An 18265-nucleotide genomic window follows, 5' to 3' on the forward strand; every position below is an offset into this window, starting at 1 on the left:
TAAAACTATTTTGCATGAAAGACTTGCAGTCCTATACCTGTAAAGGGGGAAGAAAGGTTACAAGCTCCAGAATGTGTTTCGGTTTGCTAAAATCCTGGATGAACAGTGGTGCTCCTGCTCACGTGGGACAAGCTGGCAATCTGAACTGCACACTAGTCAATAAATAAGAGAACAGAGAGAAACTAATTATCACTAAGTAGTGAGGCAGAAGCAGCATCTATTGAAATGTGACTAGGAAGCGTAACATTACCCCCTCCGCAGCCTCCACGGTGCGGGGGGCCCCAAGCTCTGGGGGCCCCCAATACCCTGTACACTGTGCATGGGCGGCAGGGCCCAGACTGGGTTTCGGGGGGCCCACTCCATGTACTTTGCAGGTGGGTCCCCTCAAGTTTCGTTACGCCACTGATGTGACTCGGGTGTCCTTTAGTGCATTCAATCCCAACAGAAAGTCCTCAGTAGAAAAGACACTCGCATTAGAAAGTCGAGGTGCAATATACATAGAAATTTATTATTTTTAAAACCATGGGTGCACCCCAAGAAAAGCCAACTAAAATGTATTTGATTTTCTGACCAACAGATTAAAAAGAAAAGAAGAAAGCGACTAACAAATTAACTGTGACTTTGGGATAATCTTTTTTACCATAACACAGTGAAGGACTTTATGAATCACATTTATCTGTCAAGCGATTGCATATACAGACCGGGCCCTGGAGACATAAGAAATAACTGGACCATTTTCCAGGAGGCATTTGAAGTGTGCACACCCCTGATGCTACTGTTACCTTCATTGTGAGTTCTCCAGGAAGGATTGTATTGGTATATTTAAAAGCTGAAGATTAAAAAAATATGTAGAAGAACTGGAGCAGTAACACTGAGATGAGAGAGACCAGGTCAGGACCACTGTAGTGAAAGACCAGACATGGGAGGAACATGGTGCATGAGATGCAGTAGAAAGAAAGTGGGGTGGGGCAACAAGACTTGGACAATAACAAGGGTGCAATTGGAGTATACAATAAAGCAAGATGAGAGAGAGAGAGGGGGGAAGAAAACGTGAGCAATGACATTATGGTGAGTTAAAAAATATAACTAGGCAAGTTACATAATGAAAATGGAAAATTAAACTTGGGCAATAATATGACAAAGTAAAAAGCAAGGCTGGGGAAGTAATAAAGAAATGAATAAGCAATTTGGTAGTAATTGACAGGGTAATGAGACTGGCAGTTGCATTGACAGCAGGAAAAGTTATTTGGGTACAAATAAGATGAAAAGCGTTGAGAGAGGAAAATGAGACTGAAATGAGCACACAATGAAGAGGAAAAGAAAGTGGAAACAAGACAGAAAGAAGATCAATAACATGATGCAGAAAGAAATGAGATGCAGTGAGTAACATCTTAACATAAGGAGAGACAAGAGTGTTGAGCGCTTACATGATGAAGAGAAGAAAGGGAATTGAGTAACATTACTGGGAGAAAGGACGTGTGGGCTGGCATTAGAAAAAGAAAAGAAGATCTTGGGAATAAAACAGAGAAAAGGTAGAAAGTGTTAAGATATAGGAGTCCTAGAAGTCACACAGTGGGGACAGAGAACACAACTGGTGTTGTAATACTAGACAGAGGGTGGGGAACTCATACAGACTCTCCAATGACGTGATAAACTGGAAAACAATGAAGGAGTTCTGTTAAAGAATGAAAATGGTACATTAGTGAGGGGATACAGACTTATGATAAAGTGAAACCAAAAAAGGTACTTGGGTAGAGAGACTAAGATGAAAACGCAAGTAGAAAGATAGTGGAACTATGAGACTAATCTATATTACAACACTGGAATGCTGGAAGCTCCACTGAAGACAATGATGTGGCTCTGGCCTAATTTTGGCTGGTATAAGCCTTCTGCTCCAACATTTCAATGTTTGTCTTTCTGTTTCTCCCTTTTTAATTTAGAACATTTTACCTTCAGTGGGTGGAAAGTTCTAATAGTCTTATAGCCGTTCTGCTTCAGGCTATACCAGTTCCTCTCTCTCATTATAGGCCCTCGTCCGCAACTTGGACCTATACCTTGGGTTCAGATCCATTTACAACCAGTATAGCGATCTGCAGTGGCTATAAGGCTATAGTAAAGAATGGAGACTGTTCCATAATAATTTATATGGGTCTGTTGAGGAAGCAGGTAATGCCTGGCATAAAACATAAGGGAGCTCCTCTGTCAATGGAACTACTAGGTTTAAAAGTAATATTCTCAGAACATGTTTTTTAAGAAATGTTTTTAGCCTTACTTGCAGATCATGGCATCATTAGTGACATGTTGTATCACAAGTCGCCATCTTGATTACTAAGCACAATACCTAGAAGGCTGCAGTACTAAGTGATGTGATTAACACCTTTTGGTGACACTTAGATAGAGACAAAGATATGATATATGTTCCTAATCAACTCAAGGGCTATCCTCGTTTATTGGTTATCCCCTGATAATAGATTTCTGGAGGGAAGCATAAAGGTGGTTCAAGTGCAACCCCATGAATTATTTGGAGTGATCCAGTTTAGGTACTGTGTGGTAGAATCCATGCCATACTTTCAGGATATCCACAGAAGATAAATTTACATTCAATGACTCTAAATGGAACTCATTTATATATTCAGCAGCTACATACAATGACTCTAAACACAACTCATGTACATACGGTGCATCTGTCCTAAAACTGTGACTTGGGTCCAATGCCTCTGGGCCACATTTTGACCCCCAACCCTCCTGCTGCTTTAAAGAGTAAGGCCTGCCATCCAACTGAAACTCTTTTAAAAAACAAAGATACTCAGAGGCAGGTTTCAACCCTCGGGTTGCTACTTCAAAATAACTGTGGATAAGGGACGTTATGTCTGAAATTCAATGGGAGCCAAAATAAGTGGCCCCCACTTTGGGGGGCTACATCCTGAGCTGCAGGTGCAAAGGAAAGTTCAGGAACTAATCACACAAAAGTGAGATGAGCTTTTTGCAAATGCAACTGTGGACGTGGGGATGGATATGCCACAGGCTGAGCGCATAACACAAAGCTATCAACCAAAGGAATCCACCATGCATGAGACTCCAATAAATTAAGTGTAACAGTTGAAAATGTCCCACTTCTAGACAGTGGACCATAGAGAACTTCCAGGTCTGATATGTTTAGAAAAACACAACTGGAACTAAACTGAAGAGTCATGTGTAAGTGATATTTTGCATTAAAGGGCTTGTAATTTGGGTGCAGCAGCATTTTCCAATATAAGAACATCAAACATTACATTAAGCACATTCAACTCGCTGGAGCCATGCACTCCTTTCTAAAAGGTTAGGAAAATAAGGGGCCCACTTTCAAAAAATAGCCCTCATTCTAGAGACCCCACTGTCATGGACGTTGGAGACCTCCAGGAGTTCCTTTAAGGCAGTCAAAAAAGGATGAAGAATGCAGCTGGAGAACCCAGAACATAGACGGAGTGTGGGGTGAAATTGTCAGATCGCAAATCTGTAGAGTAGGATACCTGTGGACCCCCAGGAATAGTAAGAGCCTCTTCTGCTGGAAAGTTCTACCAGGTTCAGGGTTCTATTTCTGTTTTGCTTGAAACATTCTAGGCTTTCTAACAGTCTTGAAGAGTATTTCAGAAATCCATGCACCAATTGCTCCCCTCACTGAAGCCCGTTTTCGCCTCAGCATCCTCTCCTTATCCCTCTCTCTCATTCCGTGTACAGTTCCAAAAGAGGCGGAGGACTGAAGAGGATGCTACTGTGGCTTGGAGTTCGAGTGGTGCAGGGTTGAGTCATCGAAGAGCGGATTCTTCACTTCCATTTCACCAGTCTGGAAGAGAGGAATAAGGAGAAGATTGTTACTGCTCATAATGTCTAGGCTTACATTTAATTGTTTTATCGAAATTGTCCAAATCACACTGGGTTTTGCTCCTAAGGCTCAAATTCTGAGGCAATTTGAGGCTCCTAAATATTTGTCTCATTTTGGTTACGTTCTTAGCATATCCTTGAGCTGCCGTCCCTGAGCTCTTTGATAACCTCAGTGTGATGACACAAAGCAACTCTAGGATGGTGACGCCAGGATAAACTTTGAGATTAACAAAAATGGATGTTTGGCATACACCTAGGACTCTGGAGACATTTTGACTTTATAGATAGAACTATTACCTATAGATAAAACCATGGGAATCCTTTCTTTGCTACCAATACTACACTTTACCTTAAAGCACAGGACGAGGAAGAGGTCACCTAGGTCACAAGGATTGTACAGAGACAGTTCAGGACTTCTTTCTGGGGGCAGTAACATGTTGATGTAGCATAGGATGAGGGTGTTTTTTTCTAAATAACTAAAATTCCATCTACCTTTAATTTTTAACCTTGTACTAGTGGAGGTTAGTAATAAAATATCACTCCATGCACCACTGGATAAAATTTTAACTGTACTGGGACCCAGTTAGAATAAATCCACCCCTACAACAAGATGCAGCCTCAATTCAGGTAGGGAGATTTTTGTTCTTCTTTACTTTCCCTCCCACTCTCCCGTTACATTATTGTGTGAAGCATTTTATAAAGAAGCAAAAAAAAAGAAATTGTGCCATGTTTGCACACTTTATCCTTTTGATAGGTAGCTCTGCTACGTAATAAAAAAAAAAACCTCATAAACTTTTTTTTTTTTGCTAAAAAATTAATTTACCTGACAAAAATGCACAATATTGTCAGCCTAGTGACCAAACGGTAAGTCTTCTCAGTCTTTTACCTGGGATATGCAGCAATATTCCTCAACATATCAGGTGCCCCTTTTAAGTTGGTGCCCAAGTTGGATTTGTAATATAAAGCCATGGCATGTTTGCACCTTATACCAGTGGGGAGGACAGCATTGGGAAGGTGGTTCCCAATGCCACCTTCTTCCCCGACAATCCATACTGTGTACAACAATCTGCTGATCCCCTCCCCATCACCAGAATGGAAACAAAATGCCCCCTCCCCCCCCCTAATTTCACCACAATGGTTGGTCAGATCAGCTGGTGTGCATTTTTTCTTTTTTTTTTTTTTAGGAAAAAGCCTCATACTTGCAGTACATTATGCCTTGCACACTGTTATTGTTTGAAAAGCTGATGAGCAGAAGTTCGTCAGCACAGGCTTCCTCTTCATGCCCAAGTCACAAATACCTGGAGATGTGCCTTCCTCTAGAGCAACCCAAGCAAGAAGGATACAACCTCACTTACAATAATCCTCATCTTCACAAATTACCTGCATCAAATGACTTTGGGTGCATGTAAAAATAAAAACACTTTGTCCTAAAAGAGAAACAGAAAGGGTGAGTCTCTATTCGATGCTCTCTCTATTGATTCCTCAGAGCTCCTATTGTATCTTCTGCCCACTCTCTCTTTTATGCTTTCTTGTCCTCAGGCATCACTCGTTCTTTCTAATGCGTTCACTAACTCCATTGTCTCTCTCTTTTATGCTTTCTTCTCCACCGGGACCACTTGTTATTTCTTATGTGTGCACTAACTCCATTGTTCTCTGTGTTTTATAGTATCTATACTTTTACTATTTCCCAAGGGTTGTCTTTTAGTTTTTCAATCAATTCTTCTCTTTTGCCCTTCATGTGGTCTATACTAAGTTTTGCATTGTACAGTGTTGTACTACAAAGCTAGTCTCACCCTTCATGGTTCATGCAGCCCGCTAAATCCAGTTCCTGCACATGCGTTTACATGTACCTCCAAGTGCCCCAGAAATGCTGCTGTGAAATGGGCAGGAGTCTCTGCCACGAGCACTTCATGTGTCCCTAACACGTTGCGAATGCAAGTGCCAGTCATAGCCAGGCTAACATTAGAAGGGACTTACTGAGGCCACCAAGAACCCATGGTGAAGTCATGAGCGTTGAAACCCAATCCAGGCCACACCGGGTTAGACAAATGCTTGTCCAAGCCTTAAGAACTCTGTGGAAAGCCTGTGCTTTAAATCTGACGCCTCTCTTGTTCCTGAGCACCTCGTACCAGGAAGAACTACCGTGGGCGATCTACTTTCCACCCAATTCCACCCAGGTCTGGACATTTAGGTAAATGTATCTATTAGAGAACACCCTACCCAAACAACAGAAATTATTAGACAGAGCAGTTTATATTCATCCATTGACTCCTCAACTCGGACAGCACCAGCACTCCAACTGCATCACAAACACAAGACACACATTGCGTGCACTCACATTCAACACTTAAACACACTTTTCAAAGAACACCACATCTGCATCAAATAAAGCTTACCATGCCACAGGACTAGTAACATCATGTTTTGACTATCTGTATCAGCCGGGTAATGGACAGATTACCAACATAAGGTATGTGTAGGCAACTGGCACACCCTTACACACGAACCTCTGGGACACCAAAATCATACACACACAATTAATTGAATTAAATATTGTCATAATCTAGGTAATTCAAGAGTGGAAAAGGTAAACATTGAAGAGCGCATCCTGTTAAGGGGGCAGCATAGTTAGGTGGGTAGCCATGGAGGCTCCTGATTCTCTGGCCACATGTTAAGGAGTGAGCAGGTGGTGGATGGAGAGAGGATGAGACATGTTACTCCTTCCTGGGTCAAGGTGGGCTTTGTTTTCAGCAAGCCCTGCCTGTAGGTCAGATCCATCCACTTCCCGCAGGTGGGCTGGCAGACGTCAGCCAGCGCTCAGTCACCGGAACCCAAAGTCACCATCCTCTCTGGAACTCTCTTTTCCCTACTTTCCAAACCCACTGTTAATTATGATAGAAGTATATGTTTTGTGAGGTGCAGGAATTAAGCAGGGTATTTTTTGCACCTGATTTGAACTATAGACCTGTTTGCTTGGTTGTGTTTATCGGTGGTGCAATAGAATCCCAGTCATGAACAATTGCAGAGACATGTTCCAGATAATTACTGCTGAGAAACACCCAGGCACTGAATTAGGAATTTTATGGTGTATCCTTCTAAAGGATCAAGATGTGAACTTTAAACTCTCTGGTAGGATCTCCAGTGCCCAGAGGGTGGGGATGTAAAGTACCACCAGGCCTCTACTATGCTTTGTTGCTTGCGCACAACTGTAGGACCAGGTGCAGCCCAAAGGTATAAATAAATGCTGAGTGAGCTCTTGTGGCTCACTCTGTAACCCCAGAAATAACTGTTTGTGTCTCCCTGTTTTGTGTGCTGCCTGTGCCCTCTATATTGAGGCCTACACTAGGTGACCGGAGCCCACATTGGCAATGAGGCCAATCGTCTCTATGTGTGCTGAAGAGCAATCACCCTGCCCGCCAACTTGCTCCAACCCTGTCTACAGACTAAGGGTCAACAACCTGGCTGATTACCTCTCCAGACACCTAGCAACATCCCCTGGCAGCAGCTCCTTGGAAGAAGATGATGGTACCGAGGACTTTGTAGGGATTATAATCCATGAAGCTTGACTAAGGACTCTGTCCCTAAAGGAGATCCAAGAAGCCACCAACAGTGACACAAGCAGATCTAAAGCTAAAGAGGCATTGTGAAAACGACATGGGCGCTACTTCCTTGATGGTGCACAGATCCTCACTGCTGACGAGCAAGCAGCGACGAGACAGCTGTGGAGAGTGTGAGATGAACTCAGCACGAGAGACGCAGGGCTGCTGCTGCGACTACAGCAAATTGTATTGATGAGAAGCCTGTGGGTGAGGGTGGTCGAATTGGCGCACCAGGGATATCAGGATATCGCAAAGATTAAAGCCTGTCTTAAGGACAAAGTGTGGTTCCCAGGCATGAATAAGTGGGTTGATGAGAGGGACTGAGGCCGCCACTCCTGTGCCATCACAAGTGGGACCCACCAACAGCATCAGTGATCACCGAAGAAGCATGCACAACACCCTGGTCATGTGTTAGTATGGATTTTGACAGTTTTCCCTACAGCAGGCTCACCACTATAGTGACAGTCACACCAAGTATGCCGTGGTGGAGATAGTGCAATCCATGGCATTTGTGTATGTGTTGGAGGAAATCTTTACAATCCTGGGGATTCCTGACGGAATAAAAACAGATAATGGATCTCCCTTTCAAGGGCAGGAATTTCAATCATACCTGCACAGTTCGAACATATGACATCAAATGGTGACCCTGGAGTGGCCTCAGGCTAATGGGGAGGTAGAACGTTTCATCCGCACCCTAAATAGAGCACTCTGGATCGGGATAGAGTGAGGAGAAGATGCAGAGTGCTGCCTGCAAAGGTTCCTGAGAGCCTACAGGCAAACGCCACACAGCACTACACTGTGTGCCCTAAGAGATCTGCTAATGAGGAGGTATGCTTGCGATGTCATCCCAGCTGGATCCCAGCAGTAATGGACATCCAAGCCACCCTAGAGAAACGGAAAGCCACAAATGATAGAGCCAACAAAAACCAAAGAGCAGTTGTCTTGGACCTCACAGCGGGTGACAAGGGGATCCTTAAAGATTGACAACCGGGATGGAAGCTTTGATCCCCATTTGAAAAGTAAGTGTGGGAAATCACCAACATCCAGGGGGAATGGTGACTGCTCAACAAAGCCACAATACAGAATCCAGGAACGCATCCTAGTTCAAGCAAGTCAGGTAAAGGGGGAATGAACAGAATGACAGCCAGGATGCAGCCGGTGAAACCTACGAATCAGAGGCTGGCACACTCGATCCCCACAGGACACAGTAATAGCCGGACCAGAGCCAGTGGTGGTAGCCTCGCAGGATTGAACAGGTAGATGCCCGCCCGAAAGGCGGTCATGGACAATGAACCACCATGAGTCAAGGAGAGAGCGGTAGCAGCCAGAAGCATGGACTCTGGCCCAACCCCGCACCCAGCCAGAGACTGAAAGATTGTTTGTTGTGTTTCAATAAAGTGATCAGACCTTTATTGTTTTACTGTATTATAAGTTGGGAGGGATGTAGAGTGCCATTGGGCCTCTAGTATACTTTGTCGCTTGTGCACAGTCAAAGGGCTGGGCGCGGCCCGAAAGTATAAATGAATGCTGAGTGAGCGCCCTGGCTCACTCGGCTATCCCAGTAATAACTGCCTGCGTTTCCCTGTTTTTCGTGCTGCCTATGCCCTCTATATTGTGGCCTACACCTAAGGTGCCCGGACCCCACATGGGGGAGTTCTGGACAAGGTAGAAGTAGGAAGGATAGCAGCCAGGCATTAAGCGATGGGCTGGTGCCTCAAACTCACCTATGGGCCGGTTTTTCAGCGCCTCTGTAAAACTGCCCACAGAGACTTACTACCTTACCCAGTGCCCGCCAGACTATTGTAATGTGGCACCAGCATCATGGGCACTCCCCTGCCATGCTATCAAACTGAGGCTGGGGGCCTGGTGTTGCTCTGGTCCTTAGGGCCTTTGCCTCGTGTAGCTGGCCGGCCCAGAATCAGTGACATCCCCCGCAGGGCATCACTTTCAGGCTATGTTGTGCATGGAGATGGTGGGCAGATGCAGGGGCCTCCCATGGGGGGGGGGGGGGCATTCTCACCTAAGCCCCCTTGGAGCATCAGTCCTGTGCTTTCATTGACCCCTCCCCTGCCAGGTCTTCTCCCTGAGGCTACTGTGGGATGGGGAGTGGGGCGAGTGAGAGAAGTGGCATCACTAGGCCTCAGGTATTGTCACCTTGGTCCTAGTGTCTTTTATGACTTTGTGGATGGGTGGGGGGTTGTTTGTATTGACCTCACTGTAATAGTAGATTTGAGTTCCTACGACAGCTCAACATCCTGCAATTCTGGGCAAATCACAATCTCCCTAAACAAAATAAAAAATCAACTTGATGTTGTGTAATAATGTAAGTGGTGTTCATGTAGATTCCACTAATGCCTGCCTTGAGGCCGAGTTCACACTACATAAAACCCAATAATAATAATAACGATTCGGGAATATGGGCCACTTTTTCGGGGAGTGCTCTGGCCTAATTGTGATCCAGTCTGACCCCGGATCTAGGGCTTGTGACCTGGCGGGCCGTTGCCAATGATCGGCCTCCGATGAACCGATCGTCCGATAGTTTCACCGGATGTGAACTGATGAAGCCGGACCCTCGGAGCCCTGGATTCTGACTTTAGTCATACCTTTTATGATCCGCATTGATACTGTAAACACAAACATAATTCTATGCTAAATTTGAAGAATGGAAAGTAAATGCGACCCTTGCTGGTGCAACAAACTGGGGTGCTGTGCCGTCTTGGACTTGTTTGTAGAGAGGGAAAACATTCCTGGTCACATTCACTGCGTAATCAGTCTCCTGTCCGAGAGCTGCGTCATGCGTGGACGGCGGCTCACAGGGTCCAAAACACTCAAGGCCAGATGGGTGTTCTAGCAATGCTCAGAAGGGGCCAGGACTCCGGCCCATTCAATCTCAGGCCCCTTTTCTGAAACGGCAAACAAAGGAGGCCTGCTTTATACCAACTCTGACGGCGCATTTGTGGGAAAATGAATAAGAGAAAGTAAGTACACCTCACCACATAGATTATTTGTTATATAGAGCACTCTGTCGCAGTCAGCGGTTTCACAGCACTATAACTGACAAGTGTTAGAATCGCACATCTCAAAGGCATTCGGCATATCATGCTCTGAAGGATTAAGGACTGAGCCAAATCTGTCGGATACTGATCGGGTGATTGTGTAGTGCAAGCAGATCTAGGAAGCAAGCAGGTGGCTCACTGAGGTATCTTACTGACTTCTTTAGAAAGACGGGCGATGCAGGAGGGAATGAGGGGGGTTAAGACATCACTGTTCACAGGCATTTACCCAGTTTAACAGTTGGGGGAAATAAAGTACAGGTAAATACGTGAAACTGCCCCCAATAATACTTTGCACCTGTGAGGACGCCAGGTTACTGCCCAGATCTCCCCACGTCACAGACGAGAGCCTGTCCATTGGCCCTATTTCGTGCTCTCTCACTGCAGAAGTATTGCCCAGCAGGACCTGTGCAGACAAGCAGCACGGCCGCTCCCGCTATTGTTCCAGACATTAATGTTTATATTTGTCATGCCAATAAAGCTCTGTGCTTTGAATCGGCTGGTAATGGCGCCATTACGCGGCGCTGATTGCTGCCTTTGTTGCCTCGACCTTTCTGCCCCTTTATGGCGTTTCCTGGAGCTCTCTGCGCTGAGTCCTGTCTCAGGGGGAAGAAAAGCGGCCAGCGGGGCGCCCTGGCAGCGCCGGTGGTGCAGCAGTGCTGCTAGCGGGGGGGCCGGGAAGGGAAATGGCTCTTGTAAACCCCCCCTTCTCACCTTTCAGGCAGGGGGCACACAGAAGGAGCAGAGCGGGACGGAGGTGTGGCGAGGGAAGATGGGCAGGGAGCGGCTGCCCGCTCCCGTAGACTGCCAGTGTCCAACAAACAAGTATTTAATGGGCCGTGAACAGCCCTTTAGGGTCCATCATCTCTCCCCGATGGCCCATCAGTAGCGCCATTACCATGTGAAAGCCTGTCCAGGCCCCCCAGGACCCCTCTGTCCTTTTCATACTCTAGCTTGGGACAAGGGCCATGAAAGGCAGGAGGAGTGGATGAAGAGATGCTGACAATGGGACAAGTTAATATGTCAGGACCCAGCCTTCTCTCCCCAGCCCACCCTCCCAGAGGCCGGCCTCATTCAGGGGGTGTGGGAGGGGGGGGGGGGGGGCAGCCCTCCCTCACTCTATGGGCCCTCTTCTCATGGGATGGTCAATTCTCTGTCAAACACACAAGCACCTACGCTCTGACCTTCACCAGAAATAGAAACGCAGGAAAGCGAACACATCAATCACAAACACAATCTGTATCACTGGGGGCATCCTTCACACCCACACCTGATGCACCCCACCCTTCACATACGCATCACAGACCTTCCCATCCACTGTACACACAATTACCACACCCACTGACCACACCACACCACACACATCCTCAAACCAATCCCACATGCATATCTACTTCAGGCATTACTGCAAAAGCAACCACTGCACCCATGTATACACATCTACCACAGAACCACACACTGAGGAAGAGCGTCCACTTCCACCACTACCACGCATCACACACATCCTAGTGCCTGTAACATACCCACACCCTCACACAAAGCCCGCACCACCCACATACACAAAGCACACCGCCTTCAGCACACCCGTCGTGCACATGCATCCACCACAAACTCCCCACACCGACCCCACACACGTCCATTACAGCATCCGTGGAAAAAGCGAGACATCCTCGGGTCCCACATATACCGCGCATCATACGCATGTCCACACGCGCAATGTTCCACAGCTCACATACAATGCTCCCTGCCACATCCACATGTCATGCTACGTACTGCGTCCGACCGTAGGTGGGCATTTCTACTCCAGAAGTCAACGGGCTCACGCCAAATACACAAGAAACGTCTATCTTCGCACAAAAGCCCATCCCACTCACATGCTAAAGCATTCCATCCGAGGCGTTTCCGGTGGCCTGGTATTTGGTCACTCGGGTTGTGAAGGCTCTGCTCTTCGAGTCTGAAAGTACTAATGATAAGCATATCATAGCCCAGCAGCTACCCCGCAAAAACTGGGGCTACAGAGTAAACAGGGCGTGTCCGTTTAACATGTACCCAGCCGGCCATAAGTTACCTGAACTTTTTAATGTCAGACATTCTTTCGCTTTCTAATTAGGGTCACGCATCTTAACTATGTTGTTCCATTAAATGTTAATACCTAACAGTGAAAGTACACGCACAACCTCCCTGGGCAAGATAGGATTTCTGCCTTTTATGATCTGTCAAGCGCCAACTGTTGACCACTTCGTAGCGCTGTAGCACGAGGACCTTCTAAATACGATTTGGTCTCTCGTACTTATAAGCTTTTAGGCAGGAAAATCAGTTTCACCCATGAGGCTCGCGCACTGATTACTGGTACTTCAATAAATATTGCTTGTGTGTCCTTTAATGGAGTCATGTACTCACAGGAGCCAGTCCGGGGCACTCGTACACCGTGAAATCCCCGTCTTCGTTCTCTTCATCTGACGTCGTGTTCGAGTCAGGCAGCTTTGGTTCGTCTTTAGTTCTTTATTTAAAAAAAAGAAAAATAGACATGCGCTTACATACGAGCCTGACCCCCCCCACTTCCCATAACCTAAGATGCATTTTAGGTGGCAACACATACAAACTTTTATTATGAACAACTTTACAGCATCTTTCTAAGCAACGCCGTTTGTAACCAAGGAAACTGGGTCTGGAGAGAGGCGATCTAAACACAGGCCCACGCCTGGTTATGGAGGGAGGCCCTCGTTACACACAGGCGGCAACGTGTCTCTGGTGGGAGATCTCTCATCGACGGAAAACACACAATTCAACACCTTCATAAAGATCTGACTCTAGGACAATTTCTCCTGTGTGTTAAATGTGTCGCCGCAAAAAAAGTTTTCGATGGAGATTAGTTAAAAAAAAAAAAACTAATTGCAGGAGAATTCTCCCTAAAAAGTAAGTTCTGTGTGCTTTCTGCCATAAACTTACTTTTAACAGATTTGTCTCCCACAAAGGTTTTTTGCTAGTTTAACAACCTAGTGAAGGTTATGAAAGTGGCAGTGTTATAAAGAAAAAATAATAATAAATCAGATGGTGGTGGAAGCAAAGTTCACTGTCTTGGCCCTTTTCTACCCAGAGAATGCAAGATCTATCAGGTAATCATTTACACAAAGATGTGGAACAGAGCCCCAGGGACAACCCATACTTACTTTTCCATGGATAACATCTGCTGCTTCTGATGCTGGTAGTGGTACATCTGAGCGCTCTGAGCAAGCTTCTTGTCTACAGGCTGGAAGTAAATGAGTGACGTCACAACACTGGAAATATGCAGGTGGATCTAATCTGACTCTTCTTCCTTCTTAAATATTAATTGCTTCTAGCTTAAGAGGTTAATATGCTGCCTAAAGACAAAGGCATCGGGATCACTCACTCATGTCTTCAGCTTCTGCTTTCGATTAACACCTCTTGGTGAAAGATATGATCGACACATGAGAAGCACCCACATAAAGCTGTTTGCCACCCAACGAAAAACCATGATTCTCAGGGAAATCGTGTTTGTAACCCAACAGGAAGATATGTTTGAGAAGTTATGTTTATAATGTTTCTTCTAATCCAACGGCAAATCATGTTTGAAAATGTATGTTGTAACCCAACTGAACGTCATGTGCGTAAAATAGTGGAAGCTCATGTGCATAACCTAATGGAAAGTTGTGTTAGTAACCTAATGGAAAGTCATGTTTGTAACCTAATGGAAAGTCATGTTTGTAACCTAATGGGAAGTCATGTTTGTAACCTAATGGGAAGTCATGTTTGTAACCTAATGAAAAGTCATGTTTGTAACCTAATGGAAAGTTGTGTTTGTAACCTAATGGAAAGTCATGTTTGTAACCTAATGGAAAGTCATGTTTGTAACCTAATGGAAAGTCATGTTTGTAACGTAATGGGAAGTCATGTTTGTAACCTAATGGAAAGTCATGTTTGTAACCTAATGGAAAGTCATGTTTGTAACCTAATGGAAAGTTGTGTTTGTAACCTAATGGGAAGTCATGTTTGTAACGTAATGGGAAGTCATGTTTGTAACCTAATGGGAAGTCATGTTTGTAACCTAATGGGAAGTCATGTTTGTAACCTAATGGGAAGTCATGTTTGTAACGTAATGGGAAGTCATGTTTGTAACCTAATGGAAAGCCATATGTGTAAACCTACTAAAAGTAATGCGTGTAACCGAATAGAAATGCATGATTTAACCAAACGGAAAGTGGCGATTGCCACTCAACATTAAGTTCCGCTTCTCATACCCATGTGGAAAGTTTAGAATTGTCATCTATGGAAAGACTTGTTTGTTACCAAGTCGAAAGTTCTATTTGCCACCAACATGATACATTCATGAGTAACATTCATTGGACACTTGTGTACTGTCCAATGGAAACTCACGTGTGTTATCTAATGTAAAGCCATCAGTGGAAGATCCGATGCACAACTCAACTCAATGTTGTAAACTGGCTTCATCCACAGTAAAGTTGTACGTGTTAGCCAGTGAACATTATCTTGTGTGTCACTCAGGGCTAGTGCTCAGACAAGGTGAGGCAGAATGAGCAGCCTCTGCTCACCATCACTAAATGATGCCAAAGTACAAAGAAATATCTGAACATTGTAGGTTTTTTCGTGAATTAAGAGTGCAGTAGTGGTAAAACAATATTGTATCTTGAGTGCTGCACATCTTTACAATGTTGCTGTTGCCACCAAAGAGAAATCATGTTGTCTTCTTGTAGACCACTTTGGGCATCATCCAGAATGAAGTCATGTGTCACGAAATGGAAATGTATGCCCTCTCAAATTAAAACTCATGTCGATCGCCAAGTGAAAAATCATGGGTATCACCCACTGAAACTTTGTGAGCATTATCCAGTGCAAAGCTGAATGTCCCATGCAATGGGAAGCCATTTCTGTTATCCCATGTAAGGTCACCTTTCACAAAATAGTTTTATGATATTCAACGAAGACAAAGATGTAAACGTACCGAGGATCTGTCATACGGTGGAGGCCCAAATGCTTTGTTAGATGAGTAGTCTGTTTTTTCAGCTAGCTTCATCTCCTTCTGCAGGCTACATTAAGACAGAGTAACACCATACATTAACATTGTATCTACACTGAAGTACATACATTTTTTCCTCAGGACAATCTTCCCAATACATCTTTTTAAAAGTCTCTCTATAGAGTTCTGCCAAAGGTACAGGCAACGTGGGCTATCCCAGCTTCAATATTTAGTGCCATCAAATGCCCTCTATTCCTAGAAACATTTGTAAAGTCCTCCGCTCACTATCATGACCAAGAGGTAGTAAACCCCTCCATCCCAGCGGAGAAGACACCCTCCAAAACCTGACACTGTACCCTCTACTCAGTATGTAATGTTCTGCGTTCCAACCAAGCATTTGATTGCCTTTCAGCTTTTGAACTACATTTATCTGCCTATATACCAGCAAATCAGGTCCTATTCACTAAAAAGTTTTCCCAACCTCTGCCTCCTGGCCCACCCCCCAGTAATTGAGACCACCCCGTCCACAACACCGCCCTAGTGGCAGAGTCCAATGACACAAGGAACCAGTGCGGTTCCAGGTGTAGAAAACCACAATGCCAGAATTTGCACTGAAAGCAGTAGCTGCTGGTGCTCCTATCTGGACTTTGCTAGTTAGTGCTGCTTTTCGAAGTGACATGGCCAAGTAATTTTAGTGATAACCTCTAACACAACTAGGTCTCCTCTGAGGACACCACACCCATCCATCAACTGATCACAGAATTAATGCCCAGCATTTCAGAACATTCTAAAGGGAGACATTGTCGTATGCCACATAGCTCAACAGGACTCAGTAGCCATACAGCTGGCCCATATTCACTGCAGGACTCACCATTTGCTGCCTCCTCTGGATGCAGGGCCTGTAAGTCCATGGCTTATCAGTGCTATTGTAATAATGTGTCTGTCCTAAGTTTTATTCACTGATTACTACTTTTGCCCCTACTGGTTCTATTGAGAGGATTCCCTGTTTTGTAATGTTACTCATGAGGCCTCCTTCTCTGCCTCACTCCTCAGTCACACATTGGGGCCTCTAGTTCCAAAAATACTTTTCATCTGAAAAATGCTTCTCTCTTGCAGTGTGTTAATTATTAGTTTGCAGTGTCAATATGGCCATCAGGTTCTTCCCCTGTCTCCTCTTGGAAATATGGCTTTGAACTTCATTTTACATGACTTGAAGTAAAACCATTAATTCTTTTTGGGGCTCTTCTGGACTGAGGGCAATCTGTCTTCATCCTTCTGCAGATAAGGTCTTCAAAACATGACCCAGGAGGCCTCAGAGTGATGTTCTCAGTGGCAACACAACCTCCTTTTTCTGCTGCTAATATAGCTCCTATGCATCCCGACATTAACTTTGGTCTCCCCATCTCTTGTCACATTGTGCAGTCACTTTGAGGTCATTTCATACGACCATGGTTTGGGTACCTTTGATACTTCACCTTATACCATGTACTGTTACTCAGAAAAGATGTAACTTGTTTCTGTAGACCATGCTGCGTAGACCTAAAAAACCCAGATCCCCAACCAATCTCTCAGTTGTCTATATCTTGCCAAATTTTCTACTGACTCTGAGGTATCAACACTTTTGCAACTTTTCAACTTACCGACACCAACATATAGCAGCCACAATCAGTGCGCTAACCCCAGCCACTGTGCATGTCACCACAAGACCTGAAGGAAAAAAATAAGTAGGGAAAGGAAGCTTAGAGACCGACAGCAAGACATATTCAGAAGTACACAGAAAACACCAGAATGTTTGGTTTATAGATTGCTGCATCTCACCAAGACACCCTATTCCACCTCTTAGACTTTTATGTGACAAATAATTATATCCCTGGATGTGTAGTACTCATTTTGTTATCTAGAATGACTGCTGAGAACTTGATTTCAAAAGTAAAACCCAAGATTGGAAACACAGTCTCGCTGACATAAGATGACTTGATAGCAATACCTCTAAAGTTCAAGTACCACAACAGCAATGAAGACAATTATATTATTTATGTTGAAGAAGCATCTCCATGTATATACTGCAATGCTGTAGGGGGCATCCACTATACCTCAGCTAAATATTCTTACTGCTTTGACCTCAAAAAGCCAAAAAGAGAGTAATCATGATGTGTTGTTTTGCTAATTTGTGTTTTTTTATGTTGAGTTTTGAATAAATAGGGCCAATGTGAAAAACTCAGGTAGGCGCAAGCTGTGATGTCATTGACTCAGTAGAGGAGGGGATGGAGGAGGGAGGAGCAGGATCTAAACTTGCCACCTCCCTGGCCTATGCTGCTTCTGACTTCTTATTGCCAGGTTTTCTCTTGTGTTCAGGCTTCTGCCTCACTCATAGACACTAATCATCTGTCACTACCTCGCTCAAACACGCTAACTCTCGCTCACTGTCTCACTCAAACACTAACCATCACTCAGTGCCTCACTCATGCCCTCTAGCCACCATTCACTGCCCCAGACACACTAACGATTATTCTCTGCCACAGTGGTACATACTAAAATCATTCACCAATTCACTCTAACACACTAACCAACACTGACCCACTAACCATCACTTCCTTCCCTCAATCATGGATTCATTCAGACACACTGACTAACGCTTACCACCTCACGTATCCTTCCTAACCATGCCTCACTCTTACACACTAACAATCACTCATCTTCTCACTCTTGCACACTGACCATCACTCATACGACCTAACCATCACTCACTGCTTCAC

At 44.8% G+C, this 18265-nt stretch overlaps 1 protein-coding gene across 1 annotated transcript in view; it reads right to left on the reverse strand.

The window, feature by feature from the left end:
• Window positions 1-487: 487 nt before the first annotated feature.
• Window positions 488-18265, reverse strand: part of NPDC1 (neural proliferation, differentiation and control 1) — a 378691-nt gene continuing 360913 nt past the window's right edge. Inside the window, exons 6-10 of the mRNA XM_069241454.1 lie at window positions 17150-17216; window positions 15495-15579; window positions 13684-13763; window positions 12914-13013; window positions 488-3823 (exon numbers count right to left, since the gene is read on the reverse strand). Of these exons, the coding sequence (XP_069097555.1) occupies window positions 3749-3823; window positions 12914-13013; window positions 13684-13763; window positions 15495-15579; window positions 17150-17216 (407 nt within the window). The 3' untranslated portion in view covers window positions 488-3748. The remainder of the gene's footprint in view (window positions 3824-12913; window positions 13014-13683; window positions 13764-15494; window positions 15580-17149; window positions 17217-18265) is intronic.

Source organism: Pleurodeles waltl, chromosome 6, assembly GCF_031143425.1.
Source record: "Pleurodeles waltl isolate 20211129_DDA chromosome 6, aPleWal1.hap1.20221129, whole genome shotgun sequence".
Taxonomy (NCBI): Eukaryota; Metazoa; Chordata; class Amphibia; order Caudata; family Salamandridae; genus Pleurodeles; species Pleurodeles waltl.